Below are 26,630 nucleotides of genomic sequence, written 5' to 3'. Positions count from 1 at the left end.
AATAAAATATTTAATAATTTAAAAGATATCCTATACTTAAATATTTTGTGATTCTAAGTCGTCTTTTACAGCAAGTCTGCACAACCTGAAATGGCAAAGGGCCACCTTGTTCAATTAAAAATTGTCACAGGCTAAGTCCATTGCCCAGCTGTTGGCGCTAGCTGTTGATGGCACCACCACAAGAGCTAATGGCAGCAGTGAGGCTTGGAGGTGTTTACAAATGTTTCTTTTGGAGCAGCAAATTTATTTACTATTTTAAAAATGTAGAAAGCTTGCAGACAGGTTATGCACACTTGTTCTATGTGTGTCTTCTGACAGTATTTGGTTTAATGGCAAGTAACAATAGTAGGATAAAGATCGTTAGCAATTTTCATTGGCAATTTTGCCAAGCAGATCAGGAGTATTTTTAAAACGTGTTTTTGTACTAGTTTAAGCAGATTATATATAGAGAGAGGTTATCTATATATATAGCAATTTCTGTTTTCTTTTTTAAAAAAAACAAACCTAAAAATCTTTCCATAAAATAAAGATGAAGCAAAAATATTGGTATTGGTAAAAAGGTTTAATTCAGTTAATTTCTTCCATAATTAGGAAGTACTTCTAGATTGCAGATGGATCAGCTTCAAATATACTACATAACCCAATGTTTCGTATATATTTATTTTGTGATTTTCTAGGCTCTCTTCATTATTTGTTTGGATTTTTAAATTGTGGAATCAGCTTGTGAACTTGCAGTGTTGTTTAATGATAACTAGTTAGGTGCTTTAATTGCTACCTTCCAGGTTGATGAATTCTTGCAAGCCTTAATTAACTACGATAAAGAACATATCCCAGAGAATTGTTTGAAAGTGTTGAAGGAACATTATTTGAAAGATTCAGAATTCAGTCCAAATCTCGTTCGTAACAAATCATTTGCAGCGGCTGGTCTTTGTGCCTGGGTTATCAACATAGTAAAATTCTATGAGGTATACCTTTTGATTTAGCTGGGCTTACAATATAATATTTAAATATGCTATAATTCATAATAGAAGTATTGCCAGCAGAGATAAAATAAAATATTGTATGCACATTATTAAAGATGCATATTGATTTTATTGTTATTATTAGTCACTACTGTTATAACATAGATATCTTATTTGCCTGAAAAGAATATATTTCCAAATTAAAATGTAGTGTATAGAAAAATTTTTAAAAATAGAGAGAAAACAATTTAAAAAATAGATAAAGCATATATTTGTGTGAGATATATTTTTGTGTAATATATATTTGTATATGTGAACATCTGGATGTATTCACACACAGAGACAGACACATATGTACAAACAGATATACATACCAAAACCACATTCACCAAATCCACTAAGAGATTCAAAAGGACCTGACATTTCAGGTCTTCTTCCCATTCTTAGGTTTTTTTAGAAACAGAGTGAGTATGTTTGACTATTGCGTAAAGATGGTATCTATTTTAAATTACAATTTAGAGAATCATCCTAAACTGTATAACTCCATATTTTTTTATTTAAAGCTGAGTAAATCAGTGGTTTTCTTCCATTAATGGACACTTCTTTTCAGCAAAACTAACATGATTACTCCTTTCCTTCCATACAACATCCTGTTCTTCCTCCAAAGTGGATCTAAATTATTTCCTAATTATCTGCAAAAGATCCTGACAGGATGAAAAGAATTACTACCTTTCACTTTTATGATAGAAAAATATGGTCTAGTCCAGGGCTGTCAAATTTGTAACCTGCAGACCGGATGTGTCACATGCTGGCCACGCCCATACCCGATTTAGCAAAGTGGGGGAAAGTCCCAATACATCACATTATGCTGCCATGATGATGCAAGTTTGACACCCCTGGTCTAGCCTCAGCTGATGTTAAGATGGTTAGGATGGCATCACCATAGAAGTTCAATATCTTTTGGATCACTGTTTCCTAGGAAGATTTGTAGTTGTCTTTTAAGCAACGGAAGGAAGATCTGCAGGTTATTATTGTGGGAGGGAGCAGAATAGATGGGTGGTAGAGTGAAGCGTGGCCAAAAGGACTGAGATGGAGAAGATGCGGGAAGCTGAAATATATGCTGTTGCCATAAATGCAAGCAAGCTGCCAAGCACCTGAATTTATAAACAGAAAAATATAATTTGATTCTTGAATGCATGAATGCAGTATCAGACCATAGGGTCATCTATGTTAGTCTTAGACATCCTTGACTAGAAGCAGTGTTTCAAGCCCTCTAGATATTCTCCAGTGGCATTTGAAGACTCGGGGGTTGGTATCTGAGCGTCCTGCATACAAATTATTTGCTCTGAATTTTAACCGTGGAGGGGGAGCTGCAATGGCTGTAAGGACCAAACACAAATATCATTTCTTCCATGCTGCTGTAATATTAAACAGTCGCTGAATTAATGGTCATTAAGCAAGGTATATTTGCACTTGCTAAGCAAGCTGCTAAAATCTTGAATAATACCATGCTTCCCTCTCACTGTTGCTATTAACAAAACATGATTACTGATTTTACATATGTAGATGTTGTTGTCTACATTCATTGCTCATACTTGTAATGTGTGAGTAAATTATTTCCAGTTACACTGAAATATACTACCTAATAGTAAATGTGAATGAATTTTTAATCTTAAATACACAAATAAGAACAGTATCTAAGTTTGGCTAACTAATGCTCCAGAAAAATATATCTATACTACACTATGATTTAGAAACCAGCTGTAATACATTACTGGAAAACACAAGAAATTAAAAAGCATTATTGTAATTCACTGAACTTGTTAGCCTTCCAGTGAATTATAAAATTTTATAAACAGCAGTTTTAAAACTCCAGAAATAAATTCCCCACAAATGTGGCATCAAAAAATTACTTGGAAAGTATGAGAGTATCTACCATGTTATTTTATGTTATTTTCTGAATTTATTTTTCTGAATGTATAGTTTATGCTATTTTTCTGAATATCTGGTTATATATTTGTAACCAAGATTTATCTTTTCTAAGAGTTCTTTCTTATGACTGAAGGACATTCATAAATCTTGAAAATCTTGAAAAGAAGCAATCCACTTCATATGAAATATTGTCTAATGAGCTATGTGTAAATACTATTTTTCCCTTTAAAACAGTAATATATTTCTGTTTTATAAATCATTTTCTAAAAGTATTGTGGACTGCTTGTTTTCCTAGGTATATTGCGATGTGGAGCCCAAACGTCAAGCATTGACCCAAGCAAATGCTGAACTTGCAGCAGCCACTGAAAAGCTGGAAGCCATCAGAAAAAAACTTGCTGTAAGTGTCCAGTCCCAGCATCATTCCATTCCTAAGAAAACATAATATTTTTATTTCTTCTTGTAATAATGATAAGTGATTTGTGTAAAATAGAAAATATCTTATTGCCTTATATTTTTAGATAACAATTGTTATTGTGATGTTAAAGACAAGAGGTGGCTGAATTTGACATTTTGCCTTTTTCCATGGACTAGCTACATATGATCCATCCAGAAGTGGTATTCAGCAAGTTCTGACCAGTAGAGAACCAGTAGCGGAAATTTTGAGTAGTTTGGAGAACCGGCAAATACCACCTCTGACGAGATTTTACAGTCTCCTTCCCCTGACATGCCCACCAAGCCACGCCCACAGAACCGGTAGTAAAAAAAATTGAATCCCACCAATGGATCTATCCTTTTGGTAAAATAAATACAAGCTATTTTGATTAGTTCCTAGCTATAATTATACTCTAAATTATTCTGAAATGTATTAGTATAAAGGTTAAGGTTTCCCCTGTCCTGTCATTTCCAAAGGGGTGATTTCCACTTCTTAGCTTTGGAAGCCAGAATTGTCTGAAGACATTTCTACTGTCATGTCGCCAGCATGGCTATGCACTGAACCTCACGGAATGCTGTTATCTTCCCACCAAAGTGGTACTTATTTATCCATTTGCATGCTTTTCAATGGCTACATGAGCAGGAACACAGGCAAATAATGGGAAGTCACCCCAGCATCAGGTCTCAAATCCAGGCTATTAGCTGGAAAATTGATAAGCACAGCATCTTTAATCTCCGAGTCATCACACCTGAGGTATTAATATACCTGGATTAGATTTCTAAGATCCTCTTCTTCCTTACCCCCTATTTGATTAGTGCTCATGGTATATGGCACACACTATAAAAAGCTTGATTTTTTTCTTAACAGCAGTCTTAATATTCTTAACAACTATGTTAAAACACCAACAATCCTATGCAGTTACTTTGCTTTTGGACAGTACATTTATCCCACGCTTTGATCCTTTTGCTCACTGGGTTTTTGTTGTCAGTGTGTCTACATTATGCACGTATTCTAGATCTTGAATTTCTTTAAAAATATTGATAGTCAACCCCATCTCATGGATTTCCAATGGAATGTTTTCCTGTAACCTAGTTCTTTCCTTAGGGAAAATGTACTAATTTTTCATGCAGAAGTTATTTTTCTGGCTGGTAATTTTCTGTAATGATTAATAAATGTTGCAGCTATTACTTGGCAATCAATAATACATCATCGGTTTCAAGATATTGTGCTAACAACCCATCATTTTTAATGCCCACTAAAATACACTTCAAAATGACTAATTTAATCCTTGTCAGTACAAAATGAATATTATAGTAACAATTTTAAAATACATTTTCTAAGTTTATCCATGAAAATAGTTTGCATTGTTAAAACTATGAGAAATATTTCAATTTTAATATATAAACAAGGTTTCTCTTGATGTAATCAAAAGATATTCATTTGCTTAAAAATAGGCAGATAAACTAAGTTTCCTAAATACTAGCTGAGGAGAATTTCCTTTGCAACTGCCTTCTGTCATGATTCATGTTCTGATTTATAAAGAACAAGATTTTGCTATTAAAAATATATTTGATAATTCAAGAGTATAAATTACTTTCTAGCCTTAAATATATTTATTATAATAATCTTAAAATAATACCCTTTAAAATTCATAATTCCTCTACTTTTATCATTTTATTTCACTATGATAAAATGGGTTAAAAGTCATATTAACTTTTTTTTAAATAGGCACCAAACAGAAAAGGAGAAATGAACAAATATAAGGGGAAGTTAATGTCTAATCCTGTAACCATACTGAGTAAAACAGACTAAATCTGTGAAAATTATCAAAAAAGATAATTTTGGATTTGCTCATGGATACAGTTTTAATAACTTTATTTCATATAATTGAATAAATAGCCTTTAAATCATTTCTTGGCCCATTATCTTATTAAAATAAACACTTATGCACTAGTATAAATTAACAATAAAGTTGTAACTTCTTGAATAAAAATATTTTTGGGGTCCTCTCCAGGTATTAAGAGAATTTTGTCATAAGAAGTGAAGATTTTTTTAAGGCTACCACAGTCAGACAGTAACATATTAATGGAAGCCAACCATATCAGCAACCATCCCAGCTAGAGAGAAAAAAACACAACAGAAAACATAAGATTGAGAGAAAGGTTACTCAAATTCAAATTCAAAAACTGGTAGAAAGAAGTAGCAGTGGTGAGACAGGTCTTGAAATACCTGTAGGAGATGGGTAATAGTTTATGAACTTAAAGGAAGATAGGAAGCATGTTAATGGTACTAGCCATTACCTTCTGTTGCAAAAACCAAGACATGCAAGCAAGAATTAACCAAAACTGATCAGAAAGGATCATGCCAGAGTGACCAAACGTGACAAGTGAGAGTGGGTTAAAGAAAGGATCAAGTTTGAGCAGGTCAAGATCAGATACAACACGTGATCAAGAAAGGAAAACCAGAATAGTCCATGCCAAAGGGCTATCACCACAAAGCCAAAGCCAGGAGAACCAGAGCTTCATGTTATGTAACAAGAGCTAGAACAGATAGTCCTTTACTTATAATAGTTCATTTAGTTACCATTTGAAGTTACAATGGCACTGAAAAAAGTGACATATGACCATTTTTCACACATGATTGTTGCAGCATGGTCATGTGATTTACATTTGGAAACTTGACAACTGACTTACATTTATGACAGTTACATTGTCCGGGGGTCATGTGATCCCTTTTGCGACCTTCTGACAAGCAAAGTCAATGGGAAACCAGATTCACTTATGAATCATGTTACTAATTTAAGAACTGCAGTGATTCATTTAACATATATTACGAGAAAAGTTGTAAAATGGGGCAAAACTCACATAACAAATTTGTCATTTAATGACATAAATTTTGGGCTCAATTGTAGTTGTAAGGTGAAGCTATGTATTAGAAGATATGGCATTGAGCATGATGTCAAGCAATGCCCCAATCAATCCAATCAATCTTGACCGTAAAGCAATAGGCACAATTTAGATAGACTTCTGCAAAGCTTTGATCAGTAATGCATGACAAACTACTTCTGAAACTTACTTCTTAGGGCATCTCTGATCCCTGCACAAGTGGATAGCCACATTCCTGTCAAACAGGCAATAAATAGTCAAAATAGGGAGGGCCCTATCAAATCCAGCACCAGTTAACAGCGGTGTCCCCCAAAACAGTGTTTTAAGATCCACACTCTTTCTGCTTTACATCAACGACCTATGTGATCATATTAAAAGCAGCTGCATCCTCTTCGGCGATGACGTAAAATTATTTAACATCACTGACAATGCTGCTGCACTACAAAGTGACCTTCACTATGTGTCAGAATGGTCACGTAATTGGCAACTCCAAATTTCAACTAATAAACTAATACTCTGTCCTACGCATTGGAAATAAAAATCAGAACACCAAATACAAGTTGAGCAGAAACAATCTTTATTTATTTATTTATTTATTTGATTTGCCAATTGTTTACAAGATAATAAGTATAAGTGTATACATAGTTGTGAATACATGAAATGGGTACATATAAGAAAAATAAAAGAAGAATAAGAGAAACAATAGGACAGGGACGGTAGGCACGTTGGTGCGCTTATGCACGCCCCCTTGTAGACAACCCTCACTTTGTCAAGGACCTAGAAGTACTCATTTCAAATGATCTAAGCCCCAGAGCTCACTGTAACAGAATTGCCAAAAAAGCATTAAGAGTTGTTAACCTTATTTTGAGAAGCTTCTTCTCTGGTAACATTGAATTGCTAACTAGGACATACAAAACCTTTGCCTACCAATTCTTGAATACAGCTCATCTGCCTGGAACCCACACTGTATATCGGACATTAATACGATTGAGCAGGTTCACTGGCATTTCTCGAGAAGAGTACTCCGCTCCTCTACTCACAATAGAATCCCTATGCCTCCAGGCTTGAAACTTTGGGCTTGGACGATCTGGAACTGCGCCACCTGCAGTCTGATCTAAGCATAGTACACAAAGTACTCTGCTACAATGTCTTGCCTATCAACAACTTCTTCAGCTTCAACCACAATAATACACAGGCAAACAATTGATACAAACTCAAGGTAAACTGCTTCAAACTCGATTGCAGAAAATATGACTTCGGCAACAGAGTCTTCAATGCCTGGAATGCTCTACCCGACTCCGATGTTACAGCCTCAACCCCTCACAGCTTCAATCTCAAAGTATCTATCATGGACCTCACCCCATTCTTAAGAGCTCTTTAAAGGGAGCGTGCATAAGCACACCAGTGTGCCTACCGTCCCTGTCTTACTGCCCCTATTTATTTCCTTTGTTCATGTTTATGTTTATGTTATACTTGTTTTCTTGTACATGTTTAACAAACAAACAAATTATTAATCCCAGCACTACAATAGTCATATCTAACTGAAATAGTAGGCAGTAGAGATCAACTCAGCAATAAAGATAGCCAAAGGATAGTTGGTGTGTCTAGACTTGGACTGGGATCACAATAAATAGAATTAAGATAGAACTTAAAATTGAAAGAGAATGTTGTGTAGAGATTAAGAATTAAAATCTAAGAATATAAAAAAATTACAGAGAGAAAGTAGAAAATATTATGCTTCAATTAGGAAAGGGAAGAGGTATCTCCATGTTAGTTTTCTTACCATACATTGCATTCAGGATTTGATCATAGTTCATTAAACAATATAGGTTCACAGTTAATATTCCACATTGTTGTTCTCCAATTAAAATCTGTCAGAGGAGTTGGTGGAATTTTACTCTGTAGAGTGGGACATCATTACAATCAATACTATAAACAAATTTGAACCAAATTTACTTTATTATCCAGAAGAATTTCGTGCATCTGGCTTGCAAGGCCTTATAGCAGTTTCAGTTTTCCCCTATATTATAATACTGTCTTATTTTCCTCTAATTGTTTTCTGAACTATTATTTAATAATGTCCAGAATTTTTTTGAGATCCTGACATTGGCTAAGCTCTCTAAGTTACTTATAATAGAGCAAAATACAACTAATGCCTGGCTCAGATGGAATGGTTTGAAAAAAATATAGTTTTCAATAATTTTACATTCTTGGCAAGTAAAAAGTCTGTATATTTTATTCACAGTTTTTTTCTCTCTTTGCAAAAGATTTAGAGTATTAAATAAATGTATTGAAAATTCTCAATTAAAAAAAATCTTGTGAGTGAAAAAAATTCAATGTAATACAATTTTTTTAATAACACAACTTTGTCTCTTAAAGTAATCTCTTCTAGGAAATGATCTTAATTTTCCACATATATTCTCTTTGCTGAATATGCCATAAAGCCAATAGAGAATGGTCAATTATTCCATTTTACTTGGGGCCTACAGTAGGCTATTTTACTGTATTTCTAATCATCAAGTTAATGCTGATGTCTCAGCCATTTATGTTCAAGAACTTTAAGCCAAGGCACTTAATTGCTTTGAAGCAATGGAAGAACTATGAGCTTACATTCCAAATTCCATGAACGATTTTTGCAAAATTAATATTTTGTGTAAACAACCATTTGTACAAAATTATCCACAAATATTTTCCCTCATTGGTTGAATTCTATGGATTTCAAGAATGAAAGAATGAGATTATGGTGATAGGCCAGAAAATGAGCAAGGAGAAGAAACAAGGAACCAATAATAAATTCAGACATTTGATGGCAGTTGTGATGTGCAGTACTGATGAGTTATCATATATGAAAATATGAAATAAAACACAATTAATCCATTTCCAATTTTAAAGGAACTGGACCACAATCTATGTAAGCTCACATCATCATTTGAAAAAGCAACAGCAGAAAAAGTCAGATGCCAAGAAGAAGTTAGCCAAACCAATAAGACTATAGAGCTAGCCAACAGACTTGTTAAAGGACTTCAGGCAAGTCAATGTTTCATTCATTCTCTGGTATATATGTGCCTGTGCATTGTGATCCATGTTGCTTAAACATGCTTATCTGTTTAGTTTCTAAAGGTATAGTGGTTTTCCTATTGACAGTTTTCTAATACTTTCTAAGCACTTTGAAATGGGTTAAATATAGTTATAGCATCCACAGTTGTCATTTTATGTGCTTTATTTGCCTAAGAGATAACATTATTCTCCACAGAGTCACCTATAAACATATATCTAAACCAATCTTCAAACTTTGGATGCATCTGCAGTAGAAAACCTGATTCAGTGCTAATCTATTAATCTAATCAGTTCATTACTTTTAATGCCAGTGGTTTGGAAACCCAGCCATCATCAGCTGTAATTATGTTGGAATGGCCATTGGTTCTACCATTTGCAAAGTAATCTGCCACTAATGCTGGGAAATTCTATTGTCTACCTGCAGTTAAAAATGTGCAAGGCTAAACAATGTTCTTTAGAACCAAGCCTTACGCAATGTTTGACCACTTTTACTTTACAGTCAATAACAGCAATCAGTAGAGCCTGAAATACAGAAGAGCAAATCAATTCCATGTCCTTAATTATATGTGGAGAATATTTCCCATTTCACATGCATATCTCTCTATAGAAGATCAGAAGCCTTTTATATGTCAGAAGATATTTAGTCATATTCACAATAACTTTTGCTATGCAAAAGTTTGGAGTTAGATATTCATCACAGTAAAACATATATAGGTGTTATTACAGATTTTCAATTCATTTATAATTACTATGTTTGGCTGCTAGCCAAAACAGTTTTTCAACTAGCTGTAATACCTGGAAGTTCCAATCTCCATTCTGCTTGCTTACTTTAAAAGAAAAAGAAAAAACATCCAGGATTTGAAAGGAAAATTATATTTATTTCTCAATAGGCACCTCTGAATTAATTGGTAGTGGACGCTATCCTGATGAAACAAAATATATTCACTCTGTTCTATCTTATGTAATGCATATATGTCAGGTGGATGACTTTGCATCACTTTAAAAAAAAAGTAGGTTGAATTTAAACTCTTATTTATCAGATCTGTATATAGACCTGAACACTTTCTGACAGCATAGTCAGTCTCTGGGTAAATAAACACTGAGGCTCAGTTCACAACTATTCACATACAATATATTTAACCTTTGGATTGGCATAAAAGCTATTAATTTTCCACCAAGAACAGAATGCATGTCTAACAAACATATTGATATGATATTTAGTGTTTTAATTACTTCTGTTGTAGGAAAACAATGTTATATCAAATAGATGATTATTTAATACCCAATTTCTAGGCAACACACAGTGTATATTAAATAAACATAAATCCATTTTAAAAAATGATTTTAAAAAAGTTTCTTTTTTGTAATAATATATATACACAATAACATCAAGAAAACTGAAAAGTGGTTTGTGGTTGGGCATGACAATTGGTCCATGTATTTCACTGGACTCCAGTCAGTGGTTATCATTTATTATATATTGATTCAGAGGGAATGAATAATAATGCCGTATACAATAATACAATACTGGTGAAAGATGGGTGTGTAATTGATATAGCTTTTGTTTACAATGATAGGAAAGTTATCTTTACAAAAGCTCTATGGTTTTTTTTGTACAAAATTAGTTAACATTGGAAATATTAAGTTTAATTTAAGCAAGTTAAAATAAACTTAGTTAGAAAAGCCAGTGTGGGCTTAAATTAAAAATAACACAACGTTTATGATGACCTGTTAATTACAAAGCATATCCTCTAGGTAATGTATTTAAATGACAAAATAGTAAATTTTATCATTAGCATGTAGCCTGTGCTTGAAAGGTTCTAGCCAAATAAAAGATAGTTTCATGTCTTTCATTAGGTCCTGTAATGTCTTAAGGCATCCTACAAGCTACTTTTTCTGAGTCTCAGCTATTTATTTTAGCTGATGAAAACATTTATTACACAATAATGGGATTTGTTTTCTCCTGTAGAGTATTGTTCAGTAAGCAAAGAAAAGGGGAAATTAATTGAGAGCACCAACCCTTCCTTGGAGCATTTTTCCCCTTAAACAGGAGATAGTTAACTTCTAACAAGCATCAAGACTGATGATTTTGTCTATATAGAATTGACCTGGAAGCTCAACCATTCAGCCTAATAAATCAGGCAATTTATATTTAATCATTAACTAACTCCCGAGCTGAACAGCTGTTCAAAATTAGAAATGGGTCACCCCGGCCAGGATGATATTACAGGCAATCTATAATGCATTATAATAAAATTATAGTGATTTTTAACTGTCTGGAAATTTATTACACTGCATGTTCCAACTCTTAAACTCTTGTTAGCCAATGTCACTTGTGATTTATGATAGTGGAATAGAACTGTAAAATTACTGAAGATTTTAATAGACAATCATTCTATGTTTAGTAAATCTTCAAATTTCAAAGCTAGTTTGAGAATGAGGTGGGGGGCATTTTATTATTTATGTATTACAAGCCAAGAACAACCAGGGGATAAATGAAAAGTTCCTTGCAAATTAATGAGTTTGTTGCTTGATTTGGTTCAGTTGATGATTTAAGTAAGAAACTGTTATATACTGCAGGAAATAAGAATGCTTCAAAATTAAATAACACACAATTTCAAAAAGTAATGTTTGTCTTTTTAACTTTTGCTTATACCTAGTAGAGTGCTACTTAGATACTGAATTTTAGCCATTTCTTCAGAAACACATTGAATAAATAGTTGCTGTATCATTCAGTTGAACATTATTATCAATTTCTGCATTCAAATTCCCAATCATTGATGGTCTTGAAAATATCACTTTTAGCCTATCTATCTCACAGTGCAAAAACAGCATTAAGAAATTGTGATCATACTTTTCTTTTTTTATTACATTTTTTTTTCTCCAAGAAGCTTAAGGCTTGCCTATTGAAGAAGTTTAAGGTATTCATGTTGTATTATTCACTGCAAAGTAGGCTGAGAAGAATTGACTAGGAATATGATCCTGTTTCTTTCTGATCCATCACATGGACCACAATTTCAGATTGGTAACTTTAGAACAGATTAACTATTCTATCAAATATGTCAAGTGTCACCAAAGCAATGAAGTAATATCTGAGCAGATACTGGTAGATAAAATTCAGATAAACTTTTATTGTTGTATCTTTTGTTGTTATACTATGTTCATAGTACATATTCATAGCATATATTCATATATTCATAGCAAGATCTTTTCTCCCTAATGTCAACATTTATCACCATCTGATATGAAAAAAATCCTGCTTACTGTCCACTATTGTTCAGAAATCAGACTTTCCCATCCTTAAAGTATCATAAGTACTTAGTACTCATAGAACATAGAATGATAGAATGATTGGCAGTCTTTACCTGGAACTTGTCCCTGGAGAAGAGACAACTATCACCTTATTGGAGCCAATAGTCCCCCTGTTGGGGATGCTACAGGATGTTTTCTTGGAAGGGGGCAGGAAGGATGAGATATGCACCTCATTTATATATTCCCACATAGAAGGTGACCCCCTCCTATTACTTGTCTTTCAGTCTGAAAATATTCGTTGGAACCACTCAATTAAAGCCTTTGAAGAACAAGAAATAACTGCATGCGGTGATGTTTTGTTAACAGCTGCTTTTGTTTCTTATGTTGGTCCCTTTACTAAACTTTATCGTCAAGAGCTAGTAGAACATATGTGGCTTCCATTTCTGAAATTGCAAAAAGTAAGTATTTCCAATTTTTGTACTTCCATATCTTGCTGGCATATTTTTAATGAAAATAAATACAAATAATACATGGATATATTACTACCAGCTGTTTTATTTCATTTTTTTCTTGTGGCTTTTGTAAACATTATGCAACAGATTGTGAAAAATTTGAGCAAGAAACAGCAAGATCTTTAAAGAAAAACAACAGATGGAAGAGCTTGTTATTGAACAGCAGTTCAATCTGTGTGCAGAAAGCTCAGGAAAAAAAGTTTCAAAACTTAAAATAGATTCCATGTTAATAACCTTACTCATAAATTAGGACTGAAATTTCCTATTGCAGATTACAGAGGTTTATGTCTTGTATCTAATTCTCATATTAAAATTGTTTACTGAAACCTTTGTGATTCTTGCTTCCTTGATTATGGTTTATTGTACAATGCTTGACATTGCAGAAAAAATATTTTTTTTATTCAAGATTCCTATTCCAACAAGTACAGAGTTAGATCTGGTTGCCATGTTGACTGATGATGCAATGATAGCAACATGGAATAATGAAGGATTACCCAGCGATAATATGTCAATAGAAAATGCTGCTATTCTAACAAACTGTGAACGCTGGCCACTTCTCATAGATCCTCAGCTACAAGCGATTAAATGGATAAAGAATAAATATGGAAGTGATCTTAAAATCATGACTCTAGGAGAGAAGGGGTAAGTACAGATTGTATAACAGCATGATATATTTCCTGCCCACCCAAAGTCATTTAGCACATGTAGAGTACATGTTGAGTGGGTGTTTCAGAAGAGATTAATCTGAATTTATCAAATATGCCTATATTTTAATTATTTTCCAATGTACTGGTACTGTTATATTGGATATCTAACTTGAGCATGAGTCTTTTTGTTTTGTTAGAAGTAAAATCTAGTCCAGTTCTTGTTCCAGATTGGGAGAAAGATGCAGGAAAAATTAATTGGAGGCAGGGTAAAATTGGAAGGGAGATCTCTGTTATTTAGTAGCCAGAAATAACAAGTTGCTAACAAATTACAGTTGAGAATAGATGGGCTTTTATGCAATTTGGGGAGGAGATGTCTGTTCTTGTGTAAGAATATGGCCATTAATATTTTAATAGCTGTTGCCAGATTCCTATGGGCTCCTGTAGGGGTCATAAGTGGTTCTACAGGCAAAAGGGAAAATGCAAATCCTAGGTGTTGTTTGTCTGAACTAATCTTATGAATAGAGTGGCCTGGCTTTATGAATGGATTCAAAATATCCATTCATAAAGCCTAGCCTCTTCTGGCTTCTGCTTGAGATGGTTTTCTTATAGCAGAAAGACTGGAGCTGCTTTCTGCTTTTGTAAAGGACTTTTCTCCTCTTCTCCTTTAGGAGAAATATATTCTGCCTCTTTTAATATTCTGTAGAATATTTTATTCTGGGCTGCGGGAGTTCCCACATCTGTTTTTAACCACTCAGTAAGAATGTTCTAAATTTGCTTTAGGGATTTTCTTTAACTTAACTTTGCAGTTGTTGAAAGTGCCCAAGGTATGTTTCATATAAAGCTATATGATCTGATTGTTTTCAATCTTACATTCAGCTTGAGGAGCAAAATATAGAAAAATTAAGCCAGATAAATTTGGTTTCCTAACAAACTTGGCAAGTGAGACCATAGGAAATGAAAGCATTGTGCAATTAATTCCACTTACATTGATAATGGACATATAGAGTAGAAAAATTATTTATTATTGGGAACAAATTGCTCAATTTATTTCATCTTGAATTGCTCAAAATACCTGGTAGGAAGGAGATTAGTAATGCTTGAAAATTTGCTAGTGCTGTTTTTAGAAATCCTATGGAGAGAATAAATAATTGTGTTCAGTTCTGCTTTTCATAGATTGTCTTGAACAAATCCTTTTCATTATTTTATTTAAGATTTTTGAAAACTATTGAAAGAACTTTGGCTTGTGGAGATGTTGTCCTGATTGAAAACTTGGATGAGAAAATAGACCCTGTGCTTGATCCTTTGCTTGGAAGAAATACCATTAAAAAGGGAAAGTAAGTACTTTTTGAAGAACAAAAAAGTATGCAAGTGGTAATTGTGATTGTCTTTCTTCTGTCAGTAGTGTTTTTAAAACAATGTTATTTTTTTCCCATTACATTTGTTTTTCATTCTAGGTTAAGGTATCATTATAATATATTTATATTAAAGAAAGTATATGGTTAAATGAAAAAAATGAAAAATATCTAGGGCTAATCGAGGAAGAGGAGACAATTGTACAATGAAAGAAGTGAGAAATTAGGGTTTTATATATAAGGCAGATCTGGACATTTTATGGCTCCAGGCCATTTGGTGCTCTCTGTCTGGCCTGTGAGGTTAACTGGAAATTATAAATCAAATATAAATCAGAGTACACCATACAATACAAGTGTATGCTTTTTTTTAAGGGTGATTGCTATTTTTTTCAATTCATATATGTGTCCATGTGCCTATGAACCTTCACAGTAATGCATTGGAGAATAGATATTTACAAGAGATGCTGATCTAGCTGTTAGCCCTTAAAAATTTCAGCTCACATTAAAAATTGGTACAGAGTATTTCAAGACATGGACTTAATAAGTTTTTATTTACTGAAGTCAGAGGTAAAAGTCATGTACTTACTTTGTGCAGTATAGATTGTCATGTAAGGATTACAATTTAGATTGCCACTATGTGAGTAAACTTGCATAGAAATGGTGCACAGCGGGCTTGGGCATCTGATGCTTGCTAGATAAGCTGCAAAACCAACAAGGACTTTTTACCAAGCTTTGCACATCCAGGGATGGAGCATTCAAAACCAGTTATGTGATATCTTGCAAAATTTCAAAAAACAGTAAGCCATTTTTTGATGGAAAGTTTCTCAAAGACAGTTTGGTGGACTCTGTCTAATATGTGCTAAGTGCTAATATGCCTTGAGAAAAAGTAGAATATGAGACAAACCACAATGAAAAAGATTGAGGACATCACAGGAAATCTGAAGCTTCAGCTGCAAAACAAGCAGATAATTTTTACTGTTTCTCCTTGGTTTTGGATGAGAGCAGCAATGTCTGTGACGCAGCCAGTTACTCATCTTTGTACGTGGGATAATGAAGGACTTTAAGATTATGGAGGAATCTTAAATGCCTTCAATGAAAGGGATGATAACAGCAAGTGATTTGTTCATAGACATAAATGCATACTTGGACAAGCTGGGACCGAAATGGGATAAACTGGCAGCATTTACTATAGTTGCTGGTCCAAATCTGATGAGGAAAAATGTCAAACTTTTGAACCAGATGTAGAATAAAATGACTGAAATGAACCCTGAACAGAAATTGGTGTTTTTACATTACATTGTATATCAAGAGATGTTGTACCTAAAATAGTTAACTTTATCAGGGCAAGAACATAGAGTCACAGACAGTTTGTTGCACTTCTGCAGGATCATGAGACTGGTTCAGCCTGGGCAAAAAAATGCTTAAAATATTACAGGGTGTGAGAGTAGAGATTCAAAAGTTATGTGAGAAGAAAGGGAATGATATCCCAGAGCTCTTAGATGCAGACTGGATGGCAGATTTTGAATTTGCTGTTGATGTGACTGTACTAATGAAGGAACTAAATACCATACTGCAAATGCAAGGATCTTTTTGTACATGAAATGCATAGCTTGATGAAGGCTTCCACTAGAAGGTTGTAGTTTCTTTCAAACCAAATGGAGGACACCAACACTAAAGGAAGCCACTTCTGCAGGTACTTACACACGCTAGGTGCATTGCTTGGTGAGTTTTCACGGCAATTTCAAGACTTCAAAACATTTGAGAATGAAATGCACTTGATTTTCTTTCTCCCTTTACCTGCAGTGTGGATAATTCACCCATTGATGTTCAGCTGGAACTCACTGATTTACAATCTGATATTTCACAAGAAGAGTTCTCCACTCTTCTACTCATTGTAGAATACCTTATGCCACCAGACTTGAAATTCTAAAACTAGAAAACCTTGAATTACGCCGTCTTCGGTCTGACTTAAGCATGGTATATAAAATCATACATTGCAATGTCCTACCTGTCAATGAATACTTCAGCTTCAACCATAACAACACAAGAGCACACAATAGATACAAACTCAAGGTTAATCGCACCAAACTTGATTGCAGGAAATACGACTTCAGCAATAGAGTGGTCAATGTCTGGAATACTCTACCCGACTCTGTAGTCTCTTCCCCAAACCCCAAAAACTTTAACCTTAGACTGTCTACTATTGACCTCACCCCTTTCCTAAGAGGTCTGTAGGGGGCGTGCATAAGCGCACCATCGTGCCTACCGTCCCTGTCCTATTGTTTCTCTTATTCTTTTATTTTTCTTATATGTACCCATTTCATGTATTCACAACTATGTATACACTTATACTTATTATCTTGTAAACAATTGGCAAATCAAATAAATAAATAAATAAATAAATAAATATTGGCAGAGTATTTTAAGTCAGTATCACTGCTGGATTTTTATTCTCCTCTAAAGAGGAGAACTTTCCACACATGAAGATTACTCAGAAGATGTTAGGATCTACTTACATATCAGAAGATGTTTGGATCTTCTTACATATGTGAACAAACATTCTCAGTGGTAAAGTTCAACACATCTAGCTTCAGATCCTCTTTGTCTCCCTCTAATGATCACCTATTAGCTATCCTTCACATATTCACCTCAGACATTGAGCCAAACTTCATTGCACTTGTTCAACCCCAAAACAGACTGGATTTTTCTCACTGAACAAGGAAACAGACCTAAAAAAGTGCATGCATGCACAAAAACACATTGCTTTTTGTATAAAATTAATTAATTGTTGATCTTTAACATATTGCAAAACATACACATTTTCAGCATTGTTTTTCTGAAAGTTAAAAGTATTTATATTACATTAAAATGAAATAGTCATAGAATAGAATAAAACAGAACAGAACAGAATAGAACTCTTTATTGGCCAAGTTGATTGGACACACAAAGAATTGGTAAACAATAAAAACACCAATAATGTTCGGTGTTTTTACTATTTTTTTTACTGCATTTTTATAGCCTTCCAAATATACATTCTTATGAGTAGCTGCTAATCAAAGCAATATAATATACTGCTTTTAGAAGCATCAGGCCTGGGTTTAAGAATAGTTAATCTTGCCAAGGATTAAAAATTCTCCCAGCATCTTCATATGCTGAAACATGGAGTTCTTTACTCATAAGGCATATTCATTTTCATTGAGATATCACCCACACCATCATATAGTACTATTGATGTTATCTATTTCAAGTAATAAATTATAGTGCACTACTACCATATTGCATTGTGTTTATTAAGTGAAATGCTTATGGCCAATGTTAAATTAGAGTTTTCTAAATGTATTGACTGCACCTTGATAGCTTAATGAAAACTATTTTATATATTTTGTCAGACAGTAGTTGGTATAACTTTTAAATATGTATATTATTATACTATTTAATTAAACAATTTATTACTTATTCCAAGGAGCTCAAACTTTCTTCAATAATATGTAATATATATATCCCTGAGATCATTAAGACTCATGAGTAGTGATGTAAACTTAGTAAATTTAATAACTGAGCAGGATTTTTTTATTGTACTCATTCATCTCTGACTGTTCCATTGGGAAAATAAACCAGATTCAAAGAAAATAGAAGTAAAAGTTGCAGTTTCCAACAAAATAAGATATATGCATGCAAAGCATATGCATGTCCATTAAGTTGCACATTCAAAGATTGGGTGACATTAAAAGTAGCAGATTTATTATATTTGCTTTTCTGAAGTAGGATCAATATTTAATGTTGAAGTGATATACTCTCAGTTTGGATATGATGGACAGATACACACCTATTTTTATACAGGTATTGGAAGTGATAAATTGTCATACCAAAAAAGATATTTAATTGTTATAAATACATCTGAGAATTTGTATGAAAAGCTCAACCATATACATAATTATATATAATTATATTTATAGTGGAGTCCAAGCCCATGAAGTACAAGAAATATAATTTATTATCATTTCAAGCAAAGCTTAAGTGTAGATAAGATAATTATTTACTGCAGCACTAGTTGACAATAAATGATTAATGTTTCAAATAGAAATAGTATCTGTATGTGTGTGGATTTTTTTTTTTTGCAACCTGGCACAAAAGAACTTTATTTCATTAATCTAAAGCAAGTATCACAATAAACACAACATCTCTTAAGTGCTGTTTTGCTGCAACAGACTACCCTCATTCTGTCTGTGGAACAAAGCAGTCTTCAATTGTTCCATACTGAAATTCCTTTCATCTCTTCTTTTCAATATAGTCCATGACTAGTTCATCAGTTATTGAATTCACCCTAAGTTCTGAGGCTACAGAGAGCAAAAACATGCAAACCATATTTACAGCATTTTCAGCAGGTTGTACTTTTTGTTTATTTCAGTAATTTTGTTAGTATTTCTTCTACTCACACTCACACTCTCCAATCCTCTTGTAATAAAGAAAGATGCTTATGATAGATTTGATGCAGATCAACAGTTTGAAGTTCATTAATAATTGGAATGTTGCACAGTATGAAGTAATGAATACTAATTACTCCTTTCATGTCTGACAGCACCCTATGGACCAATACATCAGCTCAGACTTTAATTTGGTTCTAGTAATGGTTTTATCAATAGTACATTAATCCTATGTTTGAAAAGATATACAGATGAACCTGACCTACTACAGCTACTGCTGTCATAAAAGGGCCACATACTGACAACAACTAGGTAATTACAAATAATTAGATCTACTGAGCTTCAGACAATCCTAATTTTAAATAAAATATATCTTGTGATATCAATCGACAGAAAGTATTACTGGAAAGATTTATCAGCATATGCACCTTGCAAAGCAAATTTACTGGCTTTGCATATTAGCAAACCTCATGATCTGTGAAGCAACTTCTTAAAATTATATCCTGCCTTTACTTTTTGGAAGTTGTTGTAACATTAAAAATTACGAAGGAAGATCCTGAAATACCAGAATACAGTGTTTTCAGCATCCAGATTGCCATTAATACTAATTAAAGTCTGAAAACATGGAAGCATCTTCAAGCATCTTGACTCAAAGGTGTAGAACCATTATGTTTTTATATAGATAATGTGCATCCTTCAGCATAGGGATTTTGTGGCCAGGCTGCTGCTGTTGTGCTGTTGTGGTTCAGCAGAAGAAAATATAAAAAGTTTTGAGGGAGGAGAACCTCAAATGTGACCCTGGAATGCAGCTGTGCTCTTATGAGGGCAGATGAACAGCCCTGAATGCCAGCCAGGACTATTGTGGGAGGACGGGACAACATTTTGATTGGCCAAGCCTACTGTACAGTATAAATCTTGAAATTTAAAGCTCAGAGGAGGTGAGCACTACCTCAGTTGTTGGGGCTCATGCTCCAGTTTGAGTTGTAAAGGAAATGAGAAAGAGGTAGAGAGAAAAGATCAGGGGTGGGATCCGACCAGTGTAACTACCGGTTCGGTGATTTACAATTTGAAAATTCCTTTGGAAATGCCTTTGGAAAAACTGTTCAGGAAGTTGGTGGCTGGAGAGAGATAGCATGAGCATGTGTAGTTTCCACTTTCTCATTCCAGAGAAGAGTGTAGAGATACCAGCGGGAGCCCTTCCTCCAGAAGAGAAGTAAAAATCCAGATAGAAAGATATACATCACCCCAAAATGAAGGCAGACAGGGGCAGAGGGAACAGGATAAATCAATCTTGATTTTTTTTTTTATCGATTGTTTGATCAATCAAATCAATTGTTTTTGATCAAACATGATCAAGATTAATCAAAGGAACAAAATTAATCAAGGAGAGAAGCAACCTAGAATTAAGGAGAAACTTCCTAACAGTGAGAACAATTGTGGAACAGATTGCCTTCATATCTTGTGGGCGCTTCATCACTAGAGGCTTTTTAAGAAGAGGCTGGACAAGGAGTGAATCCTTTTGGGCAAGAGGTTTCACTAGAAGACCTCAAAGTCCCTTCCATCTCTATTCTGTATTGCGTATTGAGATGTCTGCAAACTCCAGACAGGAAGGACTAGACAGAAAACCCAGCTAGAAGCGTCACACAAAATCTATGCAGAAGGACAACATATAAAGTCTGAAAAAGCAGAATGAAAGCTTTAAGCATAGCCCAAAGGAACTCAGTCAATTCCCTCCCTATCTCTCTTTCATAGTGAAACATGAGAGGGATGGAGGAAGAGAAAGGGGCGAATTGGTAGCTAAGCAACAGAGTTGGTGATTGCCAGAAAATAGCCCTGGGAGTTGGATGAAGTTAGAGGAAGAAAGTTTGGACAATGCTATAAATAGTGTGTGTGTGTGGGGGGGGGGTGTTTTCCACTCTTCCTCTAAATCGGCTTATATGTAATCAAATAAACAAAGGAGGCTCTACTGTCTCTGTGAAGCAATTGTCATCCTTAAATACACTAGTATAACTCTAAAAGAGCTTCAGTCATGCTGTGGCAACCACAAATTGCCAGGTAGAAAAATGCATTCTCACTCTCAATACTGCTTTATCTGTGTTCTTGCTGAAGCTTTACTGACAAATACATTAGGAGTATTTTAACCATCATGTAAGTCCTCCAGGTCTCAGATATATTGTCATATGATGGAGCCAACCAGAAATATATTATGAATTACATCAAACATAGAGCCAGCCCTGCCCATATCTTTACAACATGCCTATAAACTATAAAGTGCCCAATCCACTTTTAGGAACTTTAAGCCAATTATAATTTGCAGTATATACCAAAATTACTTGCTTGGGTGTTGAAAGTAAGTTTCAACTTTCTATGTATGCTTTGGTGAAAGAAATCATTACATATAGTGATCAGGAGACTCTTCAAATCAAATTGGTGTGCAGATTGCCATATCAAGCATGCCTTATACTCCAAATGAGCAATATTGAAAACTGTTTTGTTCTGACTATCATTAAATACCATTTTTATCTAGCTGAGATAATTTGGGAGGGGGTCATTTCATGCAAGATAATGCAGTAAAGTGTTACCGTTTACTTTCAAACCTAGTGCAAATGTGTTCATCTTTTAGTTTAACAGTTTAGCTTTTATCTTTCTCCACTGGTTTGATAAACTTATAGCTTCTGCCTGCTGTGATTGAAAGTAACAAATTCTTTCTACACCTGATCCATTACAACTCATCCTCTGCATTATCAGAGGACATATCAGAGGAATTAGTTTAGTATGCTTTCATTTTCTGCTTTTTCATATTTCAGCAAACCTTTGGATTCTCATAAGTATTTTTTAATAATATTCTCTTGTTCCAAGTGGAGAAGCTCAATTCATTAGGATACAATGATTTCTGTAATAATTGTTTACATTAATTGTTTACTCTTTCTATTATTGTATGCATTAAAGAGTTGTATAAGAGCAAAGACCAAGAAATCTGTTTGTTCACACAATTTAGCTTTGCGTTTCTCTTCCTGCACATGAATATTCATGTGTTTAAAATATTTGACACAAGGTTACAATGAAAATATATAATGTGTAAGTAGGTATTGTTGGAGAGAGATATTTGTCCATTGTGTTACAAAGATCCTAGAGCGGCCAATATAAATTTCACTATGTGAAGGTGAAGGTTTTGCTCTACCAGAGCTTCTCTACGGATTCCATTCACATCAGTTGTACTGGATACTGGGAAAAAAATCCATGATTACTATACCTTGCATTCCAGAGTTAACCTCTACATAAATGTCTTTTATTGAATTGGATGAATTAATTCTGTCATCCTTTTCCCCTCTACATCTTTGGCTGCTATCGTAACTGAACCATAAGAGAGCAATAGCACAAACATTTATTTTCCCCAAATCTGCAATTAAATAAAATCCCCAACATAGCTATAGTGATAAAACTCACTGAATCATTGTGCAGTGCTTGCCTTTCATAGCTGATAACCACAAAAATTGGTAATAATTTATCACTTCTGAGGATTGAGCACATATAAAGTGCAATTTTAGTACAAGGCTCCAGATCTCATTTTAAAATGAGCCATTTTAGCATCGCAATACCATGAAATTGTTCCCCAGGTAAGTTTCTCTGTAAATAAAGGAAAACAGTGAGTTACAAAATTGCCCTCTTTGTTCTATTGCCAATTTCTGAAATCATTCTTCCATTTTCCCTTGCAGCAGAGTGCTTATTGAAGTTCAGCATATGTTCTGTAAATAGACATCTTATGACATATTCAAACTGTACAACAATTTTTAAATTATTATTTTAAAAAAACTGCCCACACAAAGAGAACAATATTTCAAAATATAGTTTGGTACCAGATTTTAGGATTGGCTTTAGCATATTACTTTCTATTTATGAAACCACTTTTCTTAGATTCTGTCTGATCAAATGGGCATACTCTGAGGTGCCAAAGATTAAACAGTGCCATCTAGTGTGATCCTGCAGTTATGCCTTCTCTGTAGTTGCACCGACCTACTAGATTACCATCCTTGACAAACTTGCTTGGCCCCAAATATGCTGTCTTTTGATGCTGTCCTTCAAAACAGATCTAAAAACCTAGCTTTTTAAACTGGCTGAAAACTAGGGTGATTGGTGAATGCCAGGTGGCTAGAATTTTATTTGAATTTTCCCCCAATGAGTTATATTTGTATATTTGCTTTCCCTTCTTCCATACTTTAAATAATCTGTGTGTTTTCAAAACTGGCTATGACACAAGTTTTTAAACAGGGAATGCATAAATCCCCATGTGAATTTAATTTTTCTTAACTGGTTTTTTTAAAAAAAAATATCTAATGGAAAGTTGCATGTTGAAAACTAAAGCACAGCATCAGCTTTATTTATAATAATGTGAGTCATGCTTAGCTTCCTTTGACATGCTTTTTGCATTTTTTGAGAACTCAATATTGTAATAATTTTCATTTTAATCAATCTCAGGTATATCAAAATTGAAGACAGAGAATGTGAATTCAACAAGAATTTCCGTCTCATTCTTCACACTAAGCTGGCCAACCCCCACTATAAACCAGAGTTGCAGGCTCAGACCACTTTAATTAATTTCACAGTCACAAAGGATGGATTGGAAGACCAGTTGTTGGCTGAGGTTGTTAGTACTGAACGACCAGAGTTGGAGACAGTGAAGGTAAGCCCCCATGATGCTATGGTATCACACAGTTTATTAGTTTCTGTTATTTATTTGTTAATTTTTTCTGTGAGATGATAATCACCATGTAAATCATATAACCATATAAAAAGGTAAAGATACAAACTCAAATTAATGAAAAACATGTTAAAATAATATAGTAATTAAACAGCTGGCAGAAGAGTATAAGCAAATTCTCAGTGAATAAATTTCATATTTGACTTAGCCTGTTAAAAGCTAGTTGATGGTCATGCGATCAAATAGTGATCATATGACTCTGAGACACTGCAACTGTCGTTAATATATACTATTGCCAAGTACTCAAATGTTGATCATGTAATGCAGAATGCTACAATAGTCATAGGTGCAAGGACTGGTCATAACTTACTTTTTTCAACCCTTGAACCCTTGTTAAACAAAAGATTATAGATTGAGGATTACCTGTACTTCTTGAATTCAACCTTTATGTATGTACAATCTACTAATCGTACATCATCAAACATCACTAATGCTACCATTTATCATGTTCTAGACAAGGTGGGATACTCTGCTACTGTTGAACTGCAATTCCTGTCAGTTCTTGCAAATATAGACATCATCATCATTGTCATGATCATCAACATCAACAAATCTTTATTTGGTCATAGACCAACGTGTAGGATACAGAAATCGCAGTTAATTAGAATAAAATAAAAAAGGAAAATGTGTTTATATATGTACCTAAAATATCTAAGAGAGGTTGGAATCAATCTTACAGTGTAAAGTGTGGATTACTGAGCAGTAAAATTGATCTGATAATGAATAATCCCTAGTTTCCAAACTTTTTCATTATGTTTCCTAGTCTCTTCTGACCAAACAACAGAATGATTTCAAAATTCAACTGAAGGTCTTAGAAGATGATCTACTTTTTCGCCTTTCTGCTGCTGAAGGCAGCTTCTTGGGAGATACTGAACTTGTGGAAAAACTTGAAACCACAAAATTAATGGCGGCAGAGATAGAATTCAAGGTACTTCAGCTTTAGGGTTTGATTTTGCTTACTGCAAGTACATATTTTTATCTGAAGACAAATCCAGATATGCTATGTGGATCTCCTTCTTTCTTGTGACATAAATGTTAGCAGTTTGATATCCTCAATATAGGAAATAATAACTGGTTTGGAACACAATGTGCTCACTATAGTGGCTAATGACAAATCATCTTCCTATTTTTAAATGCTCAGTGCTTGTTATTGTGATATTAAAACCACTTGGCCAGTGACATTTAAAAGTTGATTAATGGAGAAGGGTGGAATCATAACATCATAAAGCATTTATGGTCCTTGTATGAATGGGAGGCTATTGTGCTTGCATGTAAATCTCCACTCGCATGAATGGAGCTTTGTATGTGAGTGCGGGCATCCTCCACTCATGCAAATGGAGCTTCACATGCACTCGTTTGCCCATTTCTCCCGCGGCCCAGTTTCAAACAGGCCACAACCTGGTAGTGGGTCATGGCCAGGGGTTGGGGACCCCGGTTTACAATGTCAACTTACTGACCTCTACAATCTGGGTCCTCATTTTACTAAGCTTGGAAGGATGGAAAGCTGAGTCAAGATCGAACTCCAGGCTGTGGGCAAAGTTTATTTGTAACGCTGCATTTGAACCACTGCACCACCAGAGTACATTATATTGCATTGCATTGCATCGCATTGCATCGCATTGCATCGCATTGCATCGCATTGCATCGCATTGCATCGCATCGGATCGCATCGCATTGCATTGCATTGCATTGCATCGCATCGCATCGCATCGCATCGCATCGCATTATCATATCTCATAGAATCATAGAATAAGAGAGTTGGAAGGGACCTTGGAGGTCCTCTGGTCCAACCCTCTGCTCAAGCAGGAGAGTCTATTCCAAATATTAGCCTCAACCTAGGATTGAACTCACAGCCTCCTGATTGTGAGACGAGAGTTTCACTTCTAGGCCACCGGAGCTCTGGAATAATATTATCTCATATTATATTATTATATTAATTATATTATCATTATATTATAATTTATATATAAAACTTTGCTGCTGGAGGTATATATTATGCATCCCATGGATTGCAAAAATAAAAAACAAAGAAGTCCAAGTCAGAACCCATGGACACTGTAAAATATGACATCGGAATGACCATGTCAGATCTGAAGGAGGCAGAGCATGAGGCAGAGGGGCATGAGAGAGTTGATCCATAGAGCGGCCCAATGTTGAGCATGACTGAATGACGACGAAGATATATATGTTTGTGTGTGTGTAATATATGTGTGTGTGTGTGTGTGTGTGTGTGTGTGTGTGTGTGTGATAAAAATAATAAGATATAAAATATCTATTGGCTAATACAATATATTTTAATATTATAATATACACTATTATCACTATCAATATTTACAGAGTTATGTAAGTATGACATAAAAAGTATGACTTTAACTTTCATCTTTTGAGACTGCTATTTCTGTGTAAATAATATTA

The 26,630-nt window shown here is 34.3% G+C and overlaps 1 protein-coding gene across 1 annotated transcript in view; it reads left to right on the top strand.

The window, feature by feature from the left end:
- DNAH11 (dynein axonemal heavy chain 11) overlaps positions 1 to 26,630 on the top strand; it is a 195,441-nt gene that overhangs the window by 130,522 nt on the left and 38,289 nt on the right. Inside the window, exons 60-67 of the mRNA XM_087948111.1 lie at positions 783 to 965; positions 3,190 to 3,291; positions 9,105 to 9,239; positions 12,806 to 12,979; positions 13,440 to 13,675; positions 14,892 to 15,014; positions 23,933 to 24,137; positions 24,979 to 25,143. Coding sequence (XP_087804237.1) covers positions 783 to 965; positions 3,190 to 3,291; positions 9,105 to 9,239; positions 12,806 to 12,979; positions 13,440 to 13,675; positions 14,892 to 15,014; positions 23,933 to 24,137; positions 24,979 to 25,143 — 1,323 coding nt within the window. The remainder of the gene's footprint in view (positions 1 to 782; positions 966 to 3,189; positions 3,292 to 9,104; positions 9,240 to 12,805; positions 12,980 to 13,439; positions 13,676 to 14,891; positions 15,015 to 23,932; positions 24,138 to 24,978; positions 25,144 to 26,630) is intronic.

Source organism: Notechis scutatus, chromosome Z (assembly GCF_049901735.1).
Source record: "Notechis scutatus isolate UNSWTSFEM ecotype Mainland chromosome Z, rNotScu1.2, whole genome shotgun sequence".
Lineage (NCBI taxonomy): Eukaryota > Metazoa > Chordata > Lepidosauria > Squamata > Elapidae > Notechis > Notechis scutatus.
This window is presented reverse-complemented; position numbering and strand designations above follow the sequence as displayed.